We start from the raw sequence: 25,574 nt of genomic DNA on the forward strand, positions 1-25,574 counted from the left end.
GAGCCTTGTATGAAAATGAGCACAAAATTCTAGTCGATGAATGAATCAGAATGTTCTAACATGCCAATGCCATTTATACCAAAGTTCATACTCTACCTTTATTGCTGAGTAATGACGTCATATTTCTATCAAACCAGGGAGACCATTTACCCCGGAAACCATTCGCAGCTTTTAGCCACCGTCCTTGAGATTAAGGAAACCACGTCGAAAATGTCGATGTTATCAGCAAAGCATGGATTCGCTCTAGTGACCCCTGCATCCAGAGGCTTGGGCTTCGCTTTTGCTCAGCAACTTCTAGCACGCACCCAGCTCCCAGTCGTGGCAACGGCGCGCAAAAATTGCGATGAGGTTCGAGACCAATTACTCTCAAGCAAGGGGCTACCTCAAAATGCAGAAGATAGGCTTCGTGTGCTAAAGGTCGACGTGACAGGTACGTGCCACTTACGGGCTGGTCTTTATGGGTCTCCCTAACTGACAGACCGAAACAGACGAAACAACGTTATCATCAATGACAGATACTATCCGACAAGAGTATCCTGAAACACCCTTGCGCATAGCATTGACTGTACCTGGTGTTCTACATGTAGAGAAATCGCCAGCGCAGATCGACGCCGAGAGCGCGTTGCACAGCTTTCAGGTCAATGCTGTTGGTCCGCTATTGTTGATGAAACACCTTGCCCCATTCCTTCCGACCAAGTCTTCTTCTGCTTTTCCTGCAGCTGAGGATAGCGATGTTGAAAGTGAAGTGCAACTACCCACACATGCAATCTATGCTATGATGTCAGCCCGTGTAGGCTCAACCTCCGATAACCATTCTGGCGGCTGGTACTCATACCGTGCGAGCAAAGCGTCCGTATTTCAAATTGCGAAAACGTTTGATTTGTATCTCCGTGGGCGGTGTGGAAATAAAGCGTTGGCTGTGGCTTTACATCCTGGTACCGTGCGCACGGAGTTCACTAAAGAATTTTGGACTGGTCGTGAGATGCTAGAGCCTTTGGATTCTGCGGATCGGTTATTGTGTTTCCTTGCGCGATTATCTCCAGGGCCTGAAGATGGAAGAGGGAGGTGTTGGGATTGGAAGGGCGAGGAGATATTACCATAAATGTCTATTCGGGGAGCTCGAAGGCTTGAGCAAAAACAAAGTATGTATGATAACTGAACAGATTGATTGGACACGACACATCACTAGCCACATTTGGTGTCATGCAGTGATCAAAATGCAGATAAAATGCTACTCTATTTGATATTCTGGAATAAAGGCGCCAAGTCAATATCAACTTTTAATCACCCTCACATTCTAGGGCAGCCTAGAACGTGTGAATTCCTATCCTTTATTTGATACAAGTGCCTATGCAGAAGAACCCTCAGGGTGGTCTCCAAGTGTTTTAGTCGTTAATATCATCACCGAAGTAACCAGCCCTTCACCAGCCCAAAAATCCTCATAACAAGGAAGTATCCGACGCAATCAATGAGAAGGATCCAACTTAGGTCTACTTCCATTGACAGGAACTGGAAGTTCAACATCGATAGACCTTCCAAGATGGCCCATCCAGTGACAAATGAAGCAAAGAGAGTATAATAATCAAGAAGACCTTGAGAGCCAAATGCTAGCCTCTGTGCGCTTGATAGTTGTAGGAGGCAGGAGACATAGGTTGCTCGAGATTTTTGGGTCGAAGAAAACAGAGCAAAGCGATCCATGAAGGTGGAAGCTGAATGGCCACGACACCAAAAGAGGACCAGTCGCATCCTCCAACTTGAGATAGTATGTGAGCCATTTGACGGATGATCCAGTAATTTGCGTGATGCCGAATGAACAATTGAGTCAAGAAGTGCGGAGTCTGACACTATGAGGCGCTGAGATGTTGGATCAGCGGCAAGTCCAGTAGGTCTGGTTTCATGCGCGAGTGCTGTCATCATATCGGGGTAATTGATCAATCTGGCATAGAATTGTGGGTCGACTGGCTCAACAGTAAGAGTTATGGTATCAGAGGAGTTGTCTTGATATGAAGAGGATCGCATGCGAACAACGTCGTTCGTAAAAGACCGGCATGGGAGGTATGTGAGCTTGACGGGCTTGGGGAAAGCCTCAACACATCTAGCAAGATACGAGCGGAAAAAGGGCTCGAGTTTTCTAGAACGTCATTAGTGATGTTGATACAGATCAACCCGGTGAATGGATAGTGACCATACATTTCTAACGGTGTGACTGCACGGCCAACACTACCGCTCCGAACCGGAGGCTTGGAGTTCATCTTCATCATTCCCTTGAACTTGATTTTTAAAGCCTTAATAATGATCTCCGGGGTAGTAAGCATACCCGGGATGGTCCACTGGAAGACGAACCTTGCCACGTCCAAGGAGCTCATCTTGGTTGGATCGATTGGTGGGCCATCACATGTCAATCGAGTTGCCATGCGGACTTCACCAGACTCTTCCATTGTCGTCATGTTCGAAAATGATGTGTTTGGTTTCCAGGCGGCTGGTTGCAAAGGATCCATCATTCGATTGGACACCAGCCCATCCACTTTTTCAAAGGGAGATGCAAAAATATATTTGCTCCAGATGCCTTTGTAAAAGTTGGCTCGGGGAGCTGATTTCAGGGATTGCACTAGCTGCCGATGATCGAGGTATTTGATCAACTTCGAGGCCTCTGGAGGGCTGAGTGGCTCATCGCAGGTCGGGTTAACTCTCAAGAAAACATTTCGTTTTTCCCAGTAAGAGTTGTTGATTTCGAGAATGACCGTGTCAAGTTCTCGGTCTTTATTGTATAGGTACCACCAACTCACGACACTTCTAGACCATCCTAAGAACTGGGGCACACTTAGTAGGTATGCATATGGCCACTGTTTAGGGTCCTCATTCTATCTCAGGCTGTAAGTATCCAATTGGTAAAGGTTAAAGGAAGGGTATCCTACCTGGGATTGAAGAAAACTGTCCAGTTTTTCTCGCAGATCCACACCATGATCTCCTCTATGCAGGAACCGCGCTGAGTCAAAAGTGAACCAACAGCTGAAGTGGGAAAATGTCCGCTTCCAAGACCATCCAGTAGCTCCTGGTGGCGGAGTCACGTCAAGAGACTTGTCATCCACGGCCAATAAATTACCAATGCGACACCGAAGGCCAACTGGAATCCCCACAACAAGAAATCGGTTGAGGAATTTATCTTTCACAGGTATGAAGCGGGTATGGTTGAATTTCACCGGGAACAGAAGAGGCTTGCCCAGGACTTCCTGCTTCTTATCGGATAATGATACCAGTTGGCGAGGGAGGAAGATGGCTCTTGCCAGCGATGTAATGATAGCGGTGACTGTGAAGAGCAACACTAGTCCAATTCCCACCACCACGGCTTTGAACCAAAATGAGGGGATGTTGAACTGATGACCGAAATATAAAGTCAAGAGAACCACATCTTTAGCCGCAATATTCAACAACATATCCGCGGATCGTGATTACGATAAAATAGCACTCCTTTTTGTGCAAAATGAATACCCAGTATCATTCCTCTCTTTAAAAACAATCAAAGACTCTTTGAGAAAAGAAAAATACCTTTACTCTCCACCACCCTCTCGGTGATGCCCGAGCTGAAATGAGGAATAAATGCCATAGCCTCTTCAGCCATGCTACGGTTCATGCAGGCTTTGCTGGATCCACAGGTTTGCGGGTGGAGCGCATCTCGGATCTCTACGGCTATCAGAGTTCGTTAGGGTGGCTGCTTTGACAGATGGAGGCTGACTGAAAAAGCGCGCTAGCTGACGTAGATGGGGGGATTTGTCCCGTCAGTTCGGCAGGTGTTCAGTGGCTGAGGTTTGTGGCTTGGGAAAAAGTGAAGAAAAGCGGCCTAATAGGCGCCATTATAATAGGTGAAAGGGCCCAGGTTCGTGAGGCAGAAAAGGGCGTAAATATGCGACCACGTTTCATTGGTTTAAAGTAGTTCACATTGAGGAGATGTTTTGACGCTAACCTTATAATCGATAGCCACATCTAGCACGCTGTCAAACCCGTGAAATGGATACTTGGTATTAGTCAAATTAGCGGTGTTAATTTGGTGAAATGACAAAAACCCTTTTTATTTTCCAATTTCATTTCTCAATCGCGAGTAGCCCAAAGCGGGTGGTGGGTGTGCATCTGAGCTGGACAGCATAAAGCCCCTCGAATAAACTGAACCAGTATGAACAAGTCTCGGACATACCCGTTGTTGCAGTTATGAAGTATTATATCATTTCTTTATAAACCCGCAGCATCGCTGACGTTGACGTTGGAAAGAGGATATATCTATTATTTCAATATCATGGCGCTTCCGTCTCGTGCACCAAGTCGGGTAATCATTATCGGAGGTGGAGTCTCCGGGATAGCAATGGCATGTCGACTCAAAACGGATTATTGTCTTCATGATATTTGCATATATGATCGACAGGACGGACTTGGAGGAGCATGGTGGGCTAACACCTGTTTGTGACCCCCCAAAGTAGTACAACTAAAGTGGCTGAGAGATAGAAGATTCTAACATTTCATCCAATAGACCCGGGCTGTGCCGTGGATATTCCGGGATTCTGCTACAGCTTTTCCTTTGCCCCAAATCCTGACTTCACCAAACTTTTTCCTTCACAAGTTGAGGTCTTGGATTATCTGTCGACTGTCGTCAAACAATATGGCATTGATGAGAATTTCATTGGAGGAATAGAATGGGTTGATGCTTCTTGGAATGAGAAAATACAAACTTGGCTAGTCACATTACGAGACATACAGAAAGATATGTTGTTCACACAAGAATGTCAGACTCTGATATCCGCAGTTGGCGGGTTGGTCAACCCACAAGAACTGAGGATACCTGGTGTTGAGCAATTCCAAGGAAATATTATTCACACAGCCCGATGGGATGCAACAGTCGACCTCGCCAACAAAAATGTGGCAGTCATAGGGAACGGGGGTGAGGAATCCGCTCCATCTTACTTTACCTCAGCTAACGTTCAGCAACATGCAGCTTCGGCAATACAACTCGTTCCCGAGGTCTTGAAAGAAGCACGTTCTGTTACGCAATTTGCGAGAGTCAGTCTTCTGTCTTCCACTACTAAAAAATGCCCACACAAGATTAATAGCTTCTTCAGACCCCCCATCATATTGTCGAGGGAAATAATTATGATATATCACCGGAATGGAGAGAGACCTTCCGTAGTTTTCCACTGTTGCTCTATCTGATTCGCCTTGTGCTTTTCCTCTATATGGAGATCACTTGGCTTCACTTCCAAAACAATCGATTAGGTAGGATTGGCCGGGCTTCAGTGGCAAAAAAGAGCCGAGAATATGTTCAAAACGCAGCACCAGGTACGAGACATCAGTTAGCCAAACTTTCCATCGTTGACTCTTATTAATCTATGAGACTAGAGTCATATTGGGATCTTTTGATTCCTAAATACGAGTTTGGATGCAAGGTGAGAAAGACATTCCAGATATCATGAGTCTTTCATCTGATTAATGGCTGCCAGAGACGGATTTTCGACCGTGGATACCTGGCTTCTCTCCGACAGAGTAACATGCGCCTTACAGATGACCCAATCGTGGAAATCACTGCTAATTCAGTTATTACTCGGTCTGGAGAGGAGCTGTTTGTTGACACAATTGTAAGTATTTTCTGATACCCAGAGTCCAGATAGATATTAGATGTCACTAACAAAATTCTCAACACTTAGCTACTGGCAAATGGATTTGCTCTCACGCACTATGACACTAATTTGAAAGGTCGGAAGGGAATCACACGCCAGCAACACTGGGAGGAATATGGCCACAAAGCAACCTTCAAAACAATTGCTATGCATGGATTTCCTAACTTCTTCTACATTCTGGGTCCTAATTCTGGGCGACTTTACACATCCACAATTCAGATCATTGAAAGGTATGTTGACGGAAGAAACTTATTCAATTGAAAACAAGAACGTATGCTAAATGGAGACAAATACTACAGTCAAGTGGGAGTGGTCACCGACCTCATGAAACCCATTCTACTGAAACAGGCTTCATCAGTCGAGGTCAGAGCGGACAGCCAGCGAGAGTTTGACATACAACTGCACGAAGCCATTGACAAGACTGTGCATAGCACCTCCTGCGGAAGTGTAAGTCTTAATTTCGAAAAATGTGACACAAATGGCTAATAATACAACTACAGTATTTTATTGATAAAGGAACCGAAAAGAATTGGTTTGTTTACCCTTGGAATACAATCCACTTGTGGCTGTCGACGGTGTGGAGTCCTTCCAGTGATTGGAATTACCGAGCTTTGTAGTCCTTCTACCACAAATTTTGAAAAATTGGACTTAGACAACGATAGATCTTTGATATTTCAGTTGAATATATGGTTTCATTCGACTAATAAACTCGCTTAGTACCCAAGGTCTGACTTTAGCAAAAGGTGGAGCCCCAATGTTTGACGCGCAGACAAACTGCGGATGTAGCTTCTGCGCCCGGCCGGACTTTTCGGCTGCATTTATATTTCGCGCTCCACCCATAAAAATTTTCTCTTCCGTGCACATCTCCCACTGGGAGCTTAGAGCTTCCAGCTCTTTTCTTTTCTTCTTTGTTTATTTCTGGCATCATGAGCGGCAATGTCTGTCTTATGATTATCTGCCATCCTTGAAATCGAGGCACCTGAACAATTAATGCTTGTTGTCGGCCTCGGTTCTTGATTTTTTTCTCTTAAAAGGTAAGGAGACAGAACTTTTTTTCTTTCCCCTCCCCTTCGAATGATGACCCTATGACATGCAAAGGCATTCCTCAAGCTTAAGATATCGTGTGGAATCTTGTCAAATTAAGTTTCAGCCTTGTCTGACTTCGAAACAATTGTCTCAATACTTGTTACCAGCTATTATTTGGCGTACAATGTGCTAACTCGATTCTGGTTAGGTAAATTGAATCCCTCGTCATACTATTCCCTCTATTGCGGCATGTGCCTTGCATGAAGAAAATTTGAACGAACGGGCGGACATAACGTATCCACGTCCTCTCATCCTACAAAACCAGAGCGTACAAACTCTGTGGGTGTGTGGGAGGTGGAATACTTGTTGAGAACTCGTCACCTGATCCTTTGCCCAATGTCACAATTTTTTCAGTCGAAAAAAGGTCTTGAATATCCGTCTGACTCTGTGACTTTAGGTATTCTACACTTCTTTTTCTTTCTTGCATACGTGCTTTGGAACATGGTCATATCTATTATGATGAAACTTGATATTCACACTGTTTGATTCGAATTTATTCGAAAATGAACATTAAACAAAAATTCTGATTTAATGAGGTGAGTTAACTTCAATCGCTCTTGGACAAGAAAACATATGCTGACCAGTGGGCTTCTAGCCTGACATAGTTACCATGTCTTGATCTTACAATTTCAAGCTTGCATTGTTCTCGAATGCGATTGCTGACGATGATCAATCATCTAGGAACTTGCTGTCTGCTGTAGATACCCTGGCGTCAATTCCTTTGTGAGTATGACCTCTATCCATTCAACCCTCTTTGCCTGATGAACAAAAAATTTTCGCTGTGTTCTTTCAGAATTACATTGACGATACAAATTTATATTCACTTTGGAGATCTGACCGCTTCTCTCATTCACACAATATTCACTCATTTCATATTGTGTTCTGTTGCTAATACGCATTACAGATCTTGATACCCGTGAAATAGCTTTGAATACATTTGATTTTTATATCATTCCTCCATTTTCTCTGTAGCACATCTGTAACCGTCACGTAGTCCACCAGCAACACCCCCAACACCTCGCTGAATGATTCCTTTCTTACATCACTCCACAAAAAAGCCATGCTTCTTGTGCCACCCCTCGATGCTGGTGTCTCCGTTATAGAGCTCATGCACATTCTTCTTGCCTTCAGGCCACCGCGCCCACGCCGGCTTCGATCCAGCCATGACACAAACCATCTCATCTGGCACAGGTAGATCAGTATCAATGGCCGATGCAAAAGGGTGAATCAACTCTGGCCAGTGGTGATCCCAGAGCCAAAGCATGGAACTGCAGTTTGAGCAGAAGTTCCGCTCAGAAGAGCATTGTTCCTCATTTGGGGTTCCGCGATCCTTGATGCCGTGGTACTTCCTGAATTGGATTCATCGTTAGTACATGCATTTCTCGTTTCATTCATAAAGACAACTCGGGGAAGATATAATTCTTTGATCTTGAAGTTGGCTCTGGGGCTAATCCTTACTTGATGAGGTCCTGGCCCTTAAGCACCTTCAGGCTATCGGCGATGCCGCCGAGGTTCACGGCACCCGAGTACCCGCCTACTTTGCGGCAGATGCTACAGGCGCAAAGTTGGTAGGGAACTGGGGTTTGTGACTGGAGTGTAAACTCAATGCCGCCGCACTGGCAGCTTCCGTCGAGTTTCCTGACATTTGTTAGTGTCGGATGCGGAGTAGATGCGGGGGTGTTCGGCTTCTTTATCCTGTATAGACATACATAGGCATGGCTGAAATTTTAAAATGATATTCAAGCGGAATTTGCGATTTGACTTTGGATCCTGGGGATTCAGCAGGCGACTTGAAGGGTAAAGAAATAATTGATGATGGTCTACTTCAGTTAAATGAGCGACAGGTTCCAGCTATATATAATCGCGGTACTTTGCGGAGAACCAAGTCCCCTCATTATGCAGACAAGTCAAACATGCAAACTACTGGACAATAATGCAACACAGAATGTCATTCCTTCGCTCATTCGTCCGGAAAGTCAGTTCTAGTCCTGTTCTATGCCGGTCTTGTCGGGAAATACATCATCGGCCGTATCTTACGATGCTGGTTGGCTGATCGTATGTTTGTCTCGTTTGTTCTATTTGTCTCGCGGCTTGAGCTTTCGAGGTCCAGTCTCGACTCCAGCATCGACCTCTCTGCATCGCTTGGACGAGTATTCCCCTTCAGATCTACCCATAAAACCGCGAAAAACACGCCAAAATGAGTTTCGGTGCTCCCGGAGGTGGTTCGGTGAACTACAAGCCCTCACCGTGAGTTTCGCCCCAGCATGGGATCTTTGCGCATGCTTTCCACTCGCATCACGAGAACTCATTACTCCCCAAAAGAGTCTATGATATTACCGTGTGCTCCATTACTAACATGACTCACAATTGACAGGCCTGAGCGCGGTAGCTTTCCCCTCGATCATGAAGGTATGTTAGCGACAATTCTCCGTCAATCCTCCGCAAAGTATACCTCAAGAGCGTCGCTAATTGATTATCCTCGCATAGGAGAATGTAAGCATATTATTTCTGGCTACTTGAAGTGCATCAAGCTCAACCGAGGCACCAACGACGAGGCGTGCCGCAAATTGGCGAAGGATTATCTTGCCTGCCGGATGGACAAGTACGTTACCAGCTTCAGCACATCTTATTTGCCTGTCACTGCAGGGGCTTTGAAACTCGGATTACCAGAATTGAATACTGGGATTACTGACTATTGATTTTCCCCAATAGAAACCTCATGGCGCCCGATGACTTCAAGAACCTTGGACTTGTATTCAAGGAAGACCAAGAGAAAAACAAAGCTCCAGCAGCTGTGCATATGCCGGAAGCATCACAAGGAACTGGCAAAGGAAATTAAAAAGGAGATATAAATAATTGGACGATTTGTACGATATCGAAGAAAAGCATCTGTCCGCACGAGATGGGCCTAGGACGCTCCGACACCTGGGCAGGCGTTGATAGCAATCTGTACATAGACATTGTAATATACCACAGTAAACTCTATTCACAATCTCACCATTCTAAACAAATGAAGGAAGATCTTTGACAGCCTCAACTTCATTTTCAGTTACGATTGGCTCGAGCTTGTTGCATGCGGGGAACCCGGGTTCCGCCCACAGCACCAGCCAAACTGAGCTCTCCAGCTCCAACATCGTCCCAGCCGATCGTCAATCCACTAAATGTCGTCAATTGCGCGGCCACCAGACCCATGCCTGGTGGCCATTATCCTGATCGTGCGCTCACGCACTGGTCCCCGTCTCGTCTTCCACTACCCTCCGAATCCACTCAGCGAGAATCGACTCAAGACAACCACCAAGGGCGGGCGGCGCACCTCCCGCTCACGGAACCGACAAGGCGCTAGGAACACGGACTCGAGCTCCAGTGATGATAGCGGATTAAGTTCGGATGAAGAGGACGAGGACAGAGAGCGCGAAAACCAGAATCCCACAGCTCAGACAATCCCCGGCCAGACACAAAGCGGCAGCCACCCGACGGCGCCGAGCGTGTTGCTGGCCCGCCGCGCGAGTAACTTTGGCATCGTCGATGACAGTGTGAATATTGCTGTGTCGCCAGGTACTGTTCCGACAGAACCACCACGCCCAGGGTCTCTAGGGTCTGGTCGAGGCTCGTCGCTGCGGAAGCGGGGTGGTGCTGGGTCTGATCATGAAGATGATGGGGCTTCAGATCGGGATGGTGCTAGTGGATCATCGGGGGCACCATGGGTGTCGCTTTTGGGTCTACCGGGAAGTGTGTGGGAGAAGCTACTGAGTCCATCGCGATCGTGGCATAAACGGCGATTTGAAGTTGGAATTAATGATCTCGCGCTTATCGGATGGCCCGTCTTTGTGCGCGAGGATGGAACCTGGCGCAAGCAGCGGCGGAAGAAGAAAAAGAAGAAGAATCGCTCTGAATGGGATGGTGGGGAGCTGGGTCATAATGATCTTGAGGGTGCTGGGGATGAGGATGGTGTGGCTTCGCCTGATATGGAGGCTAGTATTGCTACCATTTCTGAACTGGCGCTTTCTCCGACTGAGACCAAGCGCCACTCTACGGCTAGTGTGAAGCTCGGGAAGCAGACAGATGATCCGGAGGACAAAGACCATATGACTATGTTTAATGTGGTTTTTGTGATGGATCCTCCTTTGCTTGAGTACTCGGGGCGTGTCAAGGAGATCTACGAGAATGCTATCAAGAAATTTGCGAAAGCTTTGAAATGGGAGCAGGCCCGAACAGATTATGTGTGGAAAGAATCGCAACATATCTTGTCTGTACGGCGAAAAGCTCGAGAGTCAAGTATCTTACCCCCTGGTCCCTTATGAATTGGGTCTGAGCTAACAACTTTCTTCTAGGAACCTCGATCCATAAGCTTTATGCCGACTTGATAAACCAGTCTTCTCTGGCCAGGGCAATCTATACAGTGTATACCAGCATCTCGGCATCTAAGATTGCCTCTGTTTCACTCAGTCCCGATGTTTCTATCTCGCTACAGATTCCCCCGTTGACCTCCACGCCATACCTTGCTGGCCCTGCAGACAAATCTTATCCAGGTCTCTGGTTGACAACGGCTGACAGCGCAACTCCAGTGGATGAACCTGGTATCGACGATATCAATTCGCCCCACCAAGTCCTTGCAAAACACTTCGCACTACTTTTGCTGGATAGTGAGGCATCTATTATCAAAGATGTTGAGGCCTCCGGTGGCACCCTTGCCACAGCACTGGCACACTATATTCGCTGTTCGAAGCCAACGAAGTCTTTTGCTCAGATTTCACTATCCTCGGGAATCCCACTCTCCACTATCCAGATGCTGGCTAGTCACTTGGTGTACTGGCGTCGTGCCCGAGCCATCCCTCCCATTCACCAGCGAGACACGTACATTGTTTCTCCCAATTGCGACCTGAGCAAATTGGAAGTAGCGACTATTGCATATCAGGCAGCATTCCCAACGCTTCCCAGTCTCCCAAAGATGCTCTCTTCACTCAGTGGCACCCCTCGTCCTTATGGAAGCTTCATTCCGAGTAAAGACCACAAGGAAACATACTTTTCTATTCTCGCATGGCTTCTCCGCGGTGGTTGGGTCACACAATTACGTACCTTCGCCCGCATCAAGGTGACACCCGAGATCAAACTGGCCGTGGAAATGGCTCTTCGAAAAGAAGAAGTGGACCGCTACCTTGCCAAAGGGAATCCTAGTTCCCTAGCGGACGTGGATACAGACAGTTCGGACGATGACGACGCCAATTCTTCGTCGTCCTCCTCGCTCGCCAGTCACGGCAGCGGAGATGACACGCCCATGCCGGGTCGCGTCGACCCGCACGCACAGCTCCGCACTTCGCATAAGCTACTAGACCGGTCCACTGCTCTGCGGCAATCAACCTTGATCTTATCTCCGCATCGTGCCTCCCCACTTGAATCCCGATGGCTAGACGAGATTGTCGCTCGGTTCCCGGAGAAGCCTGGGGACGAGAAATTCCTTGAAGGTGTGAGCCCAGACATCGCGCCGAATGACCTTGAAAACTTCCAGAGTCTACTCAGGAAATACTGGCCCTCGTTCCTCAAATATTTCAACGGACACGATGCATTGGAGAAAATCTCTGTCCGAGAGAACCTGAAGCGTAAATTAGTGTGGCAGGTCCTCACCCGCCTGGGCTTTATTGGGCAGACAGGTTCAGTCGAGCTAGACGCGCGGGAACAGGTGCTCATCAGTGTTCGGCATTGGTAGGGAACGTATATGCTCGCTCTTGTCATTTAATATTTTTTTTGGCCTTTGAACTATAGAAGCGTGGAGTTATCGTGCGTACGGACTGGATACCATTTTGTTTTCCTTTTTGGCTCTCATACTCTGTCTCAATATTATCCTGTTAATCCTTGCCTATATTTCCCCTTTCCCCCTCCACATCGGCCTAGCGGAGCGTATCCGCTGCGCAGAGTAATACAGATACCACATCCCACGTTCCAAGGTCCCCTTGTTTCCGCCGATGTATTCTGCTTACAAACTCCACCCACCCGACGGATTCCGCGTGCCCTCAGCCCTAATTGTGCGCTGGCGATAGTGTATTCCACGGTATTCTGGGCGTGGGGGTGCTGTCATGAAGATAAACGAGAGTATTTTGTAGTATAGGTTGGAATAAATCTAGGCAAAAGTAACAATCGTGATCTATGGACTGATATGTATGGTATCAAAACTCCTTGCAACCTTGGGAGTCAAGGGTATCACGTGCCGATACTTTAGGGCACTGGCAAATATATCACATTCTGCATTCTTCGGTCGCACAGAACCGCGTTGAATCATTAATGGCTTGGAAGGACCCTTTGACACGACACCATAGAAGTGCAAAGGAGAAAAAGGAAGACCAGAAACAGTACCAAGATTGGGTACATAGAAGCGTAATAATAAATACAAGTACGGTATAGGCCAAGGAGGGGAAGTAACGCAGGAGATACTTATGAACCTACAGTAGTGAGCTAGGGATCCTGCACTTGCTTACAGGTTCGGGTCGGTATTACGTATACCAACATCCCAGTACGGGCCAAATCAGGTACCCGAGGATTTCACGGGTCGTATATCCGGCGGGAGCTCCACGGCTGAAGAAGGGAAGATGTGCCGGATCAATGAGGAACCTTCCTGAACTGTATTACAGATATGCTGTGTGAATTTGACAATTTATTCTTCATTTTTCCATTTATCTTTTATCTTTCGCCGAGTGGAAAAAAAGCTGCTGTGAGTACCGGATCACATAATCAAGGCCACGATGGATTGACTTCCCGCTGCGCCGCGTCAGATAATCCATTAGACGGATATGTGGTCCAAGGACCAATCGTCGGCTTGGATCGGAGGGGCTCGGTGGACCCCGCAAATGGGTAACGCTTTAATTCACAAATTCACAAAAGGTTTGATCAATTTGCGGTTAAAACGGATGCTATGACAAATGTAAACCATACTCCATAGGTATCCATGGGTGGATGTTAGATTATACCTAAGACCTGTAAGTAGTAGCCCAAGCTAAAGGTATTGCATTTTCAGTCTGACGATTACGTAGTGTCTTCGATTAATGGCTAGTTTGACAGGCAACGGTTGTCAAGTACCTAAAGTGTACGTATACATAATACTTTCTGCAAGCTTCCATTGGTCGGACTTTGGGCCCCCATTCCAGGCCTTCCAGCCTGGAAGGACCCTGAACAGATGGGTGATGCCGGAAAATCTATCCCTGGCACTACGATTGGATCATTCATGCTTTGAGGCTCCAATTTATATTTTGGGAGCTTTTCTGACACATTCATCATACACTAAGCTTGGGCAAAGCAACAAAGCTCATTGTCTGTTCTGTACTGTATAAGTTACTGTATACTTTGGGCTTGGACCAGGATATAGAGGGACAGGCGCCCGAGCATTGGCCGAGCGTATTGTCATCTACGTAATAAATAGTAACGGATGGTAACAATCCAGTCAATGGAGAGCCACTAGTCCGAAAAAGGCAAGATAATTTCAAAGTTCATTCATATTGTTGAATGTGATTCCATTCTCCCACAAACCTTGAGAGCAACTTGAGGGTAATTCTTGTGTAGCAGAGGGTAGCTGACGGATGTAGATTGTAGTACGAACAGTTCATGTAAATTACCCCCCGGATATCCTCATAGTTCTCTTACTGATAGACGTGGTCAATGGGTCAATTTGTGCGTCCGGCACCGAGGGATTAATCCGCTGGGCTCCATCCACTATACTAAAGAGATTTTTTTCTTATGCGAAATTCCACAATTACCTACCTGGGGTACACAGAAAGCATACGCAAATTTGTTTCCCTAACAATTTTCCTTGGTTCAAAAAATCCAATACCTTTTGTGTAAGGTAAGAAAAAAAGCCCCCGCTACCATTTTGCCCTTATTACCCAAATAATTTTGCGTTCTTGCTCTTACCCTTCACCATCTCCCCTCTCACCTCCACCCCTCCCCCCCCCCCTCCCTCGGGTGTTTGTTCCTCGCTTTCCATTCCTCCCTTGTTTTTATTTGAGTCTTTGACTCGTACTCGGGATTTTGTGATCTTGTGAAAGACCCGAGCCCTCATTGCTTCCGATCCTCCGGAACCTCCTCTCGCGATTTGTGACAATCTCGAAATTCCTCCCGATCCTCACATCTTCTTTCTAGTGGATTTCGAACTCGTCGCACACGTGTCATTCGCGCCGTCCTCGTGCTACGAACCCTACGGTCCAATTCTGATCTCGAAGTCGAACTAAATATTCGGTTTTGCTTTCGCATCCCTGTGCATTTACCGATCTCGTCAACGTGAGCTCCGGATTGAATCGATTGTTGTGATCTCCCCGAGACTGAACCGAGGTGGAAACATCCAGAGCATCCGGAAAAAGTTGCTGTGACTTGCTTCCCTGCGAACCGACATCCCGCCGATGCGATTTGCGGTTTAAACGATCCATACACAGACAAACAAACCCAGTTCTGTCGAGAACGTCTTCAAGCTGTGCCTGAAGACTCGCATCTTGTCAGTTACACCTCCGTGTGAGAACGATTCTTAAGAAACGAAGGACCGTTCTTTAGTGGGGTTACAAAAAGGTGGAAATCATCCTTTACCCTCTGTTTTGAAACGGTGCCGGAGTCATCTCGCGCGTGGGCGTTGATTTGAGTTCTCCAGGTTCCCTGTCTACAGCAGAATCCCTGGAACGGATTCTCAACATATCCAAACTCCGCGAGTTTTTGTCTGATTGAGCTACATTGAGCTTCATATTCAAGAAAATGCCTACATTCAGCTACGCGCAAGCCGCAAAGGGGGCGTCTGAGACCCCAGTGCCCACCAAGCCGGTATCTACAGAGCCCGAAAAGACTGAGTCCAAGCCGGAAGAGCAGACCAACAATGTCCCCGCAGAGCCGGTAACTACGACCTCGGAAACCGAAACACCACAGGAGACCGAGAAGGCCACAACAAGCGTTGATGAGGATGTCGAGTTCACCACTGTGACCAACAAGCATGCCAACAGATCGAAGGCTGTTCACTCCAGGACATCATCCCCCAGCGTCCGATCCACGGCAGCACACTCCAAAGATGGTGAATCATCAAATACCTCGAACGGAACTCAGGAGACTTCGTCTGAGAAGCAAGCCGAAACTAAGGCTGAGAAGGCTGGAAATGATACCGAGGAACAGAAGGAGAAGTCTGGGAAGTCCGAGAAGTCCGAAAAGACTGAGAAGTCTGATAAATCTGAAAAAGCCGAGAAGAGCACCCCACCAAAGGAGTTGAAGGCCGCCCCTCTCCCCTCAGTGAACATCTGGCTGCAACGAAAGGAGGCCCAAGAGGCCAAGGCCAAGACTACTCCAGCTCCTGCTGCTGCGAAGGCCACCTCCGGGAAGGCCACTGAGGAGAACCAGCAAGATACGCCCAAGACCAACTCTAAGAAGAAGGGTACCGACAGCGCGCAAGAAGGAACCAAGGGAGGTAAGAAGGCTGATGGTGCTAAGGGCCGGGATGGTGCCTTGCCCCCGGTCGAAGATGCCTCATCATGGCCCACACCTGAGGTTGCTATTGGCGAAGATAAGAAGAAGGCACAGGAGAAGACAGATAAGACCGAGAAGGCAGAGAAGAGCCCGGTCATGCGTGCCCACGGCAAAGAGAAGTGGATGCCTGTCAACTATGTTCCTACTGCCGTGTTTAACACTCCCCTCCCTTCCGCTGGCCGTGGAGGTCGGAGAACCGCTCGTGGTGGACGGGATGGTGGTCGTGGTGGATCCCATGCAGCCGCTGCCGGTGAAAAGGTCGCCTCAGGCCAGTCTGCCCCTGCCCCTGTGAGCAAGCAGACATCCGGAGACCGTGGCCGCAATGAAGCTGGCGCTGGCCGTGCTGCTTCCCTCCCTGCTCAGACTCGACGTTCTACCAGCTCTGACGTGACCAACTCCGAGGGTCGCAAGGCTCAAGCAGTGGAGCGCAACAACCGCCCCCAGCGTGGTGCTGAAGATGCCACTGCCTCAAATGGCAAGCAGGTCAACGGTGGTGAGAACGCCGCTCGGCCCCAACGGGATGGCAAGCAGTCCAACCGAAACGGTGACAGCCGTAATGCTAAGGGTGGCAACCCGGCTGTTGACTCTCAAGGTGCGGCTCGTGCCAACGACCGCCGATTTGACTCTGGCGCCAAGTCGGCTGACGTAAACCGTGAGGCTGGTGCAAATGGCTTCCAGGACTTCAACCGTGAACGTGGTGACTCTCGTGCTGAGCGAGGAGGCCGTGGAGCCAACCGCGGACGTGGAGGTGCCTACTCTGGATTTGCTGGCCAGAATGGCCAGTTCGGCAACATGGGAAACAACTTTGCTTCTAAGAACTTCGGCTTCAATGATCGTCAACGGTCTCAGCACGGTGTTGCCAACGGCTCGCAGCAGGGAAACCGGATGTCTTTGAGATCACCTTCTTTGACAGGACCTGCAAGCCCATACGGCGTGTACCCCTTCCCAACTGACATCAACACAATGTACCCCTACCAGGCTGTTAACCCCGGCCCAATGAGCGCGGTCCCTTACCAGCAGTACATGGAGCCCTACTCGCTCATGAATATGCTCTCTATGCAGCTGGAGTACTACTTCTCGGTTGACAACTTGTGCAAGGACATGTTCCTTCGTTCCCAGATGGACGCTCAAGGCTTTACCCCTCTTAGTGTTATTGCCACCTTCAAGCGTGTGAAGTCTTTGACTGAGGACTTCGAACTCCTGCGTCATGTTTCACGCCAACTCCGCAATGTGGAGGTCCAGACTGGTGAAGATGGTATGGACCGCTTACGCCCTCGTGAGAACTGGTCTCAGTGGGTACTCTCTGGTGCTGCCCCGGCGCAACCTGGAAAGAATGACGAGAACACCCCTATCAACAACCACGTCGACGGTGCACCAAATGGTTCCATCCATGGTGGATCTCAACAGTTCGTTCCGAATGGCACAGCTTCCCACAACCGCACACATCTTTCCTCCAACGCCCCGGAGTTCATGCCATCGGCACAAAATGAAGTCGCCACTGTAGGAAGCCCCCAGGATTGCTCTTATTTCCCCCCATCCGTTTCCAGATCGGAATCTCCCCTTTATATGGCAACAAATTTGGAAAATGCATTTATTGACGAATGTCGATCAGCGCTCGGACTAGATTCACGCAAAACGACCCCACTTTCCTCTCCCCTGGGAGCAGCGGCACAACTAGCTGGGTATGCGTGAATTCTGTTTATATCTTTGACTTTCAAATCGCAGCTGACATTCTCCTCTTATTTCAACCAGTAATTTTGATCAACTGCACACGCAACGTCATCCGACCAACTATCTCACTCGCCAAACTAACAAGCCGCCACCCAAGCAAAATCATCCGCCATCCCAGTGGAAGGGAAAGGGCCACTCAAAGCAAAAGTACGCTAATGTCAACAAATCACTTGAAATGCTTCTAAATGATGAGGTTGGGGGTCCAGCACGACAAGGCTGGGACACTTCTCTCTACGAATATTGGTTGGACTGTTTGATGCAGGAGTTCAATTTGCGAATGTACAATGAATTCAGGCGCCAAGCCTTAGATGATCTTTTTACACGACACACCGACGATGGCTTTATTTTTCTCATGGAATTCTATCGCCTTGCCGTCAGCAGCCCATTTCGTATACACCCTCAGATTCTTTCGGATCTGGTTGGGTTGTGCCGGGATGAAGCTTTCAAACCTCGTGATGCTATCTTCAGTCTGATTGAAACTGCTGTTGCCAATGACCAAGGGGATGAGAAGTTCCACAAAATTGATTTTATTCGCAAACAATTTACAAGGGCATTTGGCAACCAGTGGAGAGGGACTGGGAGAAAGTCATATCATTGAACTCCGTTGTCATCCGCTTTTGCATATGCTTGCTGGAATCCTTTTCTCCTTCTCTGTTTTCTTCTTCTGCTTTCCACAAAATCATGATCAGCATAGCTGTGTTCCCAAGGGGTTTGCATGCATCTTCCGGCTACTTTTTTTACTTTTTTTTTTTCCAAGTGCCTAATGGTCACAATTCTATCGCAACATTACGGCCTCCTTTTATCCGTCTATTGTGAAGCCTCGGAGTTTCACACTGGCTTTACTTTGTTTCTGTTTCCCCAATATTGCTGCGTTTTCCATCATGGGCTTTCTCCTCAAAACGTTTCGGAGTCCCGGCATGCATGATCTTATGGGCGATATCCCCTCTCCCCTTTTCGACGCTTGATTCCATCGCGTCTCAGGCCCAAAAAATTATTGTTTTTTTTTTCTTCTCTTCCTTCTGATCATAGAAATTTTTTGTTACCTCTTTCTGTGGAGTTCCCTTACTTCCATCTTTATGCGATCGAAGTGTCTGAGCTGTCTCGCCACGACACCCAGATCTTAGCGAGTTTCCAAGGTTATCAGCATGACTGGCGCAGCGACGAAGAGCAAAGCAATGGTCGAAGCCAACAATGAAAAAAGTATTGTATGATGTCATTTAATTTCCCACTATGATGTGGGTGTTCTTCCGACTGCATTTATCCATGGGGGCTTTCTGTGAAGAGACCTTTCTGTCACGTTTATATCAGCTTGTATCCTTCCGAGGAATATCTGAGAGAACGTTTACTAAGTCAGCATTTTCTGGACCTGGAGGCGTTGTTCTAGGAGTTGCAGCTATGGCTTGTGTCGGCGTACTTTGTTCATAAATCAGGTTGCAGGGGGGTTTCTCTTTTTTTTTTTTTTTTTTTTTTTTCCTCCTTGGAATATTACACTATTGCAGTGCATAATATGAAAGGTATTCTTCCTAGGAATATGGTATTGCGAGATGTTTATCTCAAACACAGCGATTTTTACAATAGGACATTATGATAAAACCCTTTCAAAGAGGAACGTTAGTATATAGTGTCCGTCTACCTATCAGAGTTGAGTCAATGCGGAGAACACCGTGTTGCCTCAGGCAGCCAACTCTCAACCTTTGTTCCGAACTCACGACCAGCTTACTCCTTCACTCTCCCTCCAATCTCCACACATACCCCCGCAATCTCTCAACATGGAGGGTGCATCCCGGCAATCATCAAGACTATTACGGTCCCGTGGTAGCCTGCTCCCGCAGCAACGCCGTCTTCCCCGACCAGCCACCCGGACGGCTCTTTCGACGACACAATGTCGCGCGCTCTCAAACTCGAGCCGCAACCTCGCCCCAGAGTCCCTTTTCAGCCAGTTTGGAGGTAGCTCTGCAGCTTCGCATAACCCGTCAGGTGGTCCAACCACTTATTTCACTAACCGACCAACCCTCCCCGCAAACACGATCGTACGATTCGTGCCACAGCAGACAGCATGGATTGTGGAGCGGATGGGAAAGTTCCACCGCATTCTGGAGCCCGGTCTGGCTATCCTTTTCCCCTTTCTGGATCGCATTGCATACGTCAAGAGCTTGAAGGAGTCTGCGCTGGAGATACCCAGCCAGAATGCTATCACCGCGGATAATGTTACATTGGAGTTGGATGGCGTGTTATATACCCGAGTGTTTGACGCATACAAGGCCAGGTATGCTCTCCCATCATATTGCACTGCATAATTGAAGCAAGATCAAATGTCTAACATATTGGGGCTGTAGCTACGGCGTCGAAGATGCGGAGTATGCCATCTCCCAGCTTGCGCAGACGACCATGCGATCCGAGATCGGTCAGTTGACTCTCGACCACGTCTTGAAGGAGCGCGCCACACTCAACACGAACATCACACAAGCGATCAACGAAGCCGCACAGGACTGGGGTGTTGTGTGTCTACGATACGAGATCCGGGATATCCACGCGCCGGACGGTGTTGTGGAAGCCATGCACCGCCAAGTCACTGCGGAGCGATCCAAACGAGCGGAGATCTTGGAATCTGAGGGTCAGCGACAGAGTGCAATTAATATTGCCGAGGGAAGGAAGCAGTCCGTCATCCTCGCGTCTGAGGCTTTGCGCGCCGAGCAGATTAACCTGGCGGCTGGTGAAGCCGAGGCTATCCAGCTGAAGGCGGACGCTACAGCACGTGGAATTGATGCCGTTGCGAAGGCCATGCAAGACGGTCAGGAGCATGCCCATGGTGCCGTTAGCTTGAGGGTTGCCGAGAAGTATGTTGAAGCCTTCTCCAACCTGGCTAAGGAGGGTACCTCTGTTGTTGTCCCTGGTAACGTTGGTGACCTGGGCGGTATGATTGCCAGTGCTATGGCGGTCTACGGCAATGTGAGTAAGAGCCAGGCTAAGAACATTGCTGCCAAGACTCTCGGTGCTCAGGAGTCGGAGATTAATACCACTCCGAATACTGAAAAGACTGATGTCGTGGAGGAGGAGTTCGAGGCTAAGGAGTCGAGCGAGACTGAGCCGAACAACGATGTCACACGGAGTGTCTTGGAGTCATTTTCCGAGGCTAGTCAGAAGACAAAGCGCTAAACATCGATGGCTAAATATCGATGAGCCATCCTCGACGTGTGCGAGCTAAGTTTTCTTGGGTCCTTTTGCATATTGATCCAACGGAGCCTACAGTGCTTCGCAGGTCTCTCTATTTGTACCACTTTCCCTCCGCTCTTATTGTTTTTTCTTTTTCTTTACTTTTTCTTACTTCTTATTTGTGTTCTGCTTTTGCTTGGTTCAACAGCATTCTTCAGGAGTCAAAAAAGGCACCAGCTCTTCTTGCTATGCGGGAGTTGAACTGACCCCGTATTTTTACGTACATAAGGCATCGCGGGGCATTGGGACTAAGAACACAAGGAGAAGAAAAAAGAACCAAGAAAGAAGACAAAGCATGTATGATAGTGTGTAGCAAAAATATCAGAACCAGTACACTGTGAAAGAAGATTTGGAATCTTTTCGTAAATGTGATCAATATACTCTGTTCTAGTGAAGTATTAAATGCTTAACGCGAAAAGAGGAGCTCGGGCCACCAATTCTGGAGATCGCGACTTTTCGGTTTCGCGCCCTGATCAGCAATCTCCCTTTGTATCCCGCAGCGCCCAACTCCCTCTACCCCCATCATCTATCCTCAGCTTCTCGGCGGACTCAATTATTCAGCTTCCGCGAAGCTGCACAGAGAACTTCCAAGGGGGTATCTCTGCGATGTCCTCTACGATAAACACCTGACCCTCCATCTGATCACCCTTCCAGCTTCGCCCTTCCTCTCGTCGACCCTCATTTCGCAAGGACTTTACCAATACAGAGTACACCGGAGCCGATTCGCTACATTCAAGAGTTTTATATCTGCGTTGCATAGTGGTGTGGCGCACTCCGCCTCGGTTGCGCAATGCATATCATCAAGCCAGTCTGGCTCACACATGGAGGTACGGATATCTTGGTGGTCCTATTGCTGGATTATTTTACCTAAAATTGAGCGCTGGGCTGGGTGGCTCTTTGAAACAACCGAGGGTTCTTTTTTGATATGAATAGCTGTGCTGATTATTTGTCGATTCGCATAGGTGAAAGGAAAGATTTCGAGGTTTACAGTTGTGATGTCTCGCCTGACGGAAAGAGATTGGTGACTGCCGCAGGAGGTGAGAAAAACTCAAGATCGATACATCAGGGCTGCTCTGGGGAGTGCAGAGCAGATCATGTGCTGCTGGAATTGCCGAAAGATCATCGCTAACATGGAGCTTCTGTGCTGCAGATGGCTATGTGCGGATATGGTCTACCGAGGCCATCTACAATACCGGCAATCCGGAATTCGCAAGTAAACCGAAGCAGCTTGCTTCTATGAGCAATCACTCCGGAACGATCCATACCGTTCGTTTCTCCCCAAACGGACGATATCTCGCGTCAGGGGCGGACGATAAGATTGTCTGCGTTTATACGCTGGATGCCAATCCACCAACACACGGTTCAACGTTTGGTAGGTATCTGTATAGGTGGAATATCAAGGAGAGTAGGCACTAATAACTTTTGAACTGTGCAGGGTCGGACGAGGCACCGCCTGTAGAGAACTGGCGCACTATTCGGCGATTGATCGGTCACGACAATGATGTACAGGATCTGGGATGGTCATATGATTCGTCGATTCTGGTCTCTGTCGGGCTGGACTCTAAGGTTGTAGTTTGGTCTGGACATACATTCGAAAAACTGAAGACGATTGCCGTGCATCAGAGTCACGTCAAGGGCATCACGTTCGACCCCGCGAACAAGTACTTTGCTACTGCCAGCGATGACCGTACTGTTCGCATCTTCCGATTTACTTCTCCTGCGCCAAACTCGACATCTCATGACCAGATGAACAACTTCGTACTGGAACAGACCATCTCCGCGCCATTCGCTAATTCTCCCTTAACCGCCTATTTCCGTCGTTGCTCATGGTCCCCAGATGGTATGCATATCGCTGCCGCAAATGCGGTCAATGGACCTGTTAGTTCGGTGGCTATTGTTAACCGTGGCTCATGGGATGGCGATATTAACCTTATCGGTCACGAAGCACCGGTCGAGGTGTGCTCATTTTCTCCGCGGCTGTACTCCCGGGAGCCGATACAGAAGCAGCCGGCTGATAACCATGCGGCACACCATATCACCGTCATTGCCTGCGCGGGTGCAGATAAGTCCTTGAGTGTTTGGATTACAAGCAACGCTCGTCCTATTGTGGTAGCCCAAGAAATGGCGGCCAAGTCCATTTCAGATTTGGCCTGGAGTCCGGACGGCAAGTGTCTTTATGCCACTGCGCTAGATGGCACTATTGTTGCAGTCCGGTTCGAGGAAGGCGAGCTGGGTTACGCCGTTGAAATGGAAGAGAACGAAAAGTCTTTGACCAAGTTTGGAACGAACCGCAAGGGTGCCGGTATCACAGAGACCACAGATGCCCTGCTACTTGAGGAGAAGAGCAAGGCCGGTGAAATCAAGGGCGTTGAAGGCCGTATGGGTGCACTTATGGGTGACGGCCCGGAGCCTGCTGTCAACGGGGGGTCTGCGCCGCAGCCATCTAACGGCACAACTCCTGCACGAGCTTCGTCGCCAAATCCAGAGCCCGCGAAGACAAATGGAACAGCATCCACCCCTGCTGCCACCGAAGCTGAGAAACCTGATCCATACATGGCCAAGCTGGAAAGACTCAAGCAACGCCCAACGTATACTAAAGAAGGAAAGAAGCGCATTGCCCCCCTGCTTGTTTCTGGTGCCGGTGCTGGAGAGTCTTCTCTACCGCAGGCTCGTTTGATGGCTTCAGTGAGTAGCCAAGCCAAATCTGATGCCCCAGCATCCATCGTTGACCTTTCAAAACCATTTGATGGGCTACCCAAGGGTGGCTTGACTGCCTTGCTTCTTGGAAACAAGCGCAAGCTAGCTCAATTAGAGGGTGACGAGGAGGGACAGGCTGAGAAGCGTGTGGCCGCGGCGAGCCAAAATGGTGCGACGCCCATTATGGCCAACACGCCTGATGGGCTTCTCCCGGCCCAGACACAACCGGCGACGGCTGGTCAGCAGCCTACCCCGGAATTCATTAGACCCGCGGTCACAAATCCCTGCATGGCCGTTAGCCAGCTGCGGCTGGCAGTTCCCAAGATCCGAAGTCACATTCTTCGTGCACTAGATTTGACTGGGAAACCGACTGATCCGCCAGCCCCTGGTGGAGGAGATTCGAGCACCAAGTCTAACGTGGACGTTGTCTTTGAAGCCCGGAATCCTTCGCCAGCCAGTTTGACCGGCCGTGCTGTGGATCGGGAACCAGTGCGTCTCACACTCTTTCGTGGCGAGCACCCATTATGGCAGGACTTCCTCCCCAAGTCTGTATTGCTGGTCACCGGTAATCAGAGTATGTGGGCTGCTGCCTGCGAGGATGGCTCGGTTTACATCTGGACTCCCGCCGGTCGTCGCTTAGTGAGTGCTCTGGTCTTGGAGGCACAACCCGTCATTCTAGAATGCAACGGGCCTTGGATTCTTTGCATCTCATCCGTGGGTATGTGCTATGTTTGGAACGTGAAACACCTGTCTTCTCCACACCCTCCTGTCTCTCTACAACCCGTTCTTGATGCCGCCATCTATGTCATGGGCGCCAATCCCACTGTTGCCCCGGCCGTCACCGACGCACGCGTCAACTCAGAAGGCAGAATTGTCGTATCCTTGACCAATGGAGAGGGATACTCCTACTCGCCGACCATGTACACATGGCAGCGTGTCTCAGAAGCCTGGTGGGCTGTCGGCAGCCAGTACTGGAACTCGACAGAGGCACCTGTCGGTAACCTGCAAGCAAGAGACGCACAACAAGATACGAAGGATGCCAAGGCCGCAGTTTCAGCTGGCATCATTCCCTTCCTGGAGCGCAACACCACAAATGAGACTCTCCTTCGTGGACGTGCATACTTCCTGCAACGGCTGATTAAGGTTCTCCTTTCCCGTGAAGGTTATGAGACCTTTGAGTCTAGCGTCTCGATTGCTCATCTTGAGAACCGCATGGCGGCTGCTTTGTCTCTAGGCGCGAAGGAAGAGTTCCGCTTATACTTGAATATGTATGCCAAGCGCATCGGTGCTGAGGGCTTGAAAATGAAGGTCGAAGAGCTGCTCAAGGGATTGATTGGTGGCCTATTCGATGATGAGGAGGGCTCTGATGCCGTGTCAAAGTTGCAGAGCAACGAGCGCGAGGGCCGCAATTGGCGCGAGGGATCGGAGAATCTTTGTGGTTGGCCACGAGAGACTCTGCTAAAGGAGGTGATTCTTGCTCTTGGTATGTTTTCTATATCCTTTATCCTCAATTGGGTCGCACTACCATCTCCCGTTTTCCACCGTACTAACTACTGTCCAGGCAAATATCGGGAACTCCAGCGTGTGACTGTTCCATACGCTAAGTTACTGGATATGGTTGACAATACAGACGCCGATGCTATGGACCTTTGATGAACTTTATCTCTAGCCCTTGCTATCACTTCTTTTTCTGGCGTTGATTACATG

At 48.7% G+C, this 25,574-nt stretch overlaps 9 protein-coding genes across 9 annotated transcripts; 7 read left to right on the forward strand and 2 right to left on the reverse strand.

The window, feature by feature from the left end:
• Positions 1-210: 210 nt before the first annotated feature.
• Positions 211-1,102, forward strand: N7503_004896 (uncharacterized protein; the record flags this gene model as incomplete). The annotated part of the gene is made up of 2 exons (XM_057064443.1): positions 211-430; positions 489-1,102. The coding sequence occupies 2 exons, from the start codon at positions 211-213 to the stop codon at positions 1,100-1,102; spliced, it is 834 nt and encodes a 277-aa protein (XP_056922186.1).
• A 299-nt stretch (positions 1,103-1,401) lies between these two features.
• On the reverse strand, positions 1,402-3,434 carry N7503_004897 (uncharacterized protein; the record flags this gene model as incomplete). Its single annotated transcript, XM_057064444.1, has 3 exons — positions 1,402-2,131; positions 2,191-2,861; positions 2,916-3,434. The coding sequence occupies 3 exons, from the start codon at positions 3,432-3,434 to the stop codon at positions 1,402-1,404; spliced, it is 1,920 nt and encodes a 639-aa protein (XP_056922187.1).
• An 854-nt stretch (positions 3,435-4,288) lies between these two features.
• N7503_004898 (flavin-containing monooxygenase) lies at positions 4,289-6,277 on the forward strand (the record flags this gene model as incomplete). The annotated part of the gene is made up of 8 exons (XM_057064445.1): positions 4,289-4,448; positions 4,520-5,046; positions 5,097-5,322; positions 5,383-5,429; positions 5,484-5,618; positions 5,688-5,890; positions 5,960-6,107; positions 6,161-6,277. 8 exons carry the CDS (start codon positions 4,289-4,291, stop codon positions 6,275-6,277), a joined length of 1,563 nt encoding a protein of 520 aa, XP_056922188.1.
• A 1,511-nt stretch (positions 6,278-7,788) lies between these two features.
• On the reverse strand, positions 7,789-8,463 carry N7503_004899 (GFA family protein; the record flags this gene model as incomplete). The annotated part of the gene is made up of 3 exons (XM_057064446.1): positions 7,789-8,095; positions 8,205-8,384; positions 8,456-8,463. 3 exons carry the CDS (start codon positions 8,461-8,463, stop codon positions 7,789-7,791), a joined length of 495 nt encoding a protein of 164 aa, XP_056922189.1.
• A 480-nt stretch (positions 8,464-8,943) lies between these two features.
• Positions 8,944-9,653, forward strand: N7503_004900 (coiled-coil-helix-coiled-coil-helix domain-containing protein; the record flags this gene model as incomplete). Its single annotated transcript, XM_057064447.1, has 4 exons — positions 8,944-8,993; positions 9,121-9,155; positions 9,234-9,348; positions 9,459-9,653. 4 exons carry the CDS (start codon positions 8,944-8,946, stop codon positions 9,583-9,585), a joined length of 327 nt encoding a protein of 108 aa, XP_056922190.1. The 3' UTR covers positions 9,586-9,653.
• A 254-nt stretch (positions 9,654-9,907) lies between these two features.
• N7503_004901 (nitrogen permease regulator 3 family protein) lies at positions 9,908-12,450 on the forward strand (the record flags this gene model as incomplete). The annotated part of the gene is made up of 2 exons (XM_057064448.1): positions 9,908-11,021; positions 11,078-12,450. 2 exons carry the CDS (start codon positions 9,908-9,910, stop codon positions 12,448-12,450), a joined length of 2,487 nt encoding a protein of 828 aa, XP_056922191.1.
• A 3,020-nt stretch (positions 12,451-15,470) lies between these two features.
• Positions 15,471-18,555, forward strand: N7503_004902 (La domain family; the record flags this gene model as incomplete). The annotated part of the gene is made up of 2 exons (XM_057064449.1): positions 15,471-17,908; positions 17,979-18,555. 2 exons carry the CDS (start codon positions 15,471-15,473, stop codon positions 18,553-18,555), a joined length of 3,015 nt encoding a protein of 1,004 aa, XP_056922192.1.
• Positions 18,556-19,726: 1,171 nt separating this feature from the next.
• On the forward strand, positions 19,727-21,113 carry N7503_004903 (SPFH domain-containing protein; the record flags this gene model as incomplete). The annotated part of the gene is made up of 2 exons (XM_057064450.1): positions 19,727-20,223; positions 20,294-21,113. 2 exons carry the CDS (start codon positions 19,727-19,729, stop codon positions 21,111-21,113), a joined length of 1,317 nt encoding a protein of 438 aa, XP_056922193.1.
• Positions 21,114-21,960: 847 nt separating this feature from the next.
• hir1 (putative histone transcription regulator Hir1) lies at positions 21,961-25,520 on the forward strand (the record flags this gene model as incomplete). Its single annotated transcript, XM_057064451.1, has 5 exons — positions 21,961-21,997; positions 22,133-22,207; positions 22,321-22,542; positions 22,606-25,350; positions 25,429-25,520. 5 exons carry the CDS (start codon positions 21,961-21,963, stop codon positions 25,518-25,520), a joined length of 3,171 nt encoding a protein of 1,056 aa, XP_056922194.1.
• Positions 25,521-25,574: the final 54 nt, after the last annotated feature.

The sequence above is a fragment of the Penicillium pulvis genome, assembly GCF_028828015.1.
Source record: "Penicillium pulvis strain IBT 33274 chromosome Unknown contig_23_segment0_segment0, whole genome shotgun sequence".
Classification (NCBI taxonomy): Eukaryota; Fungi; Ascomycota; class Eurotiomycetes; order Eurotiales; family Aspergillaceae; genus Penicillium; species Penicillium pulvis.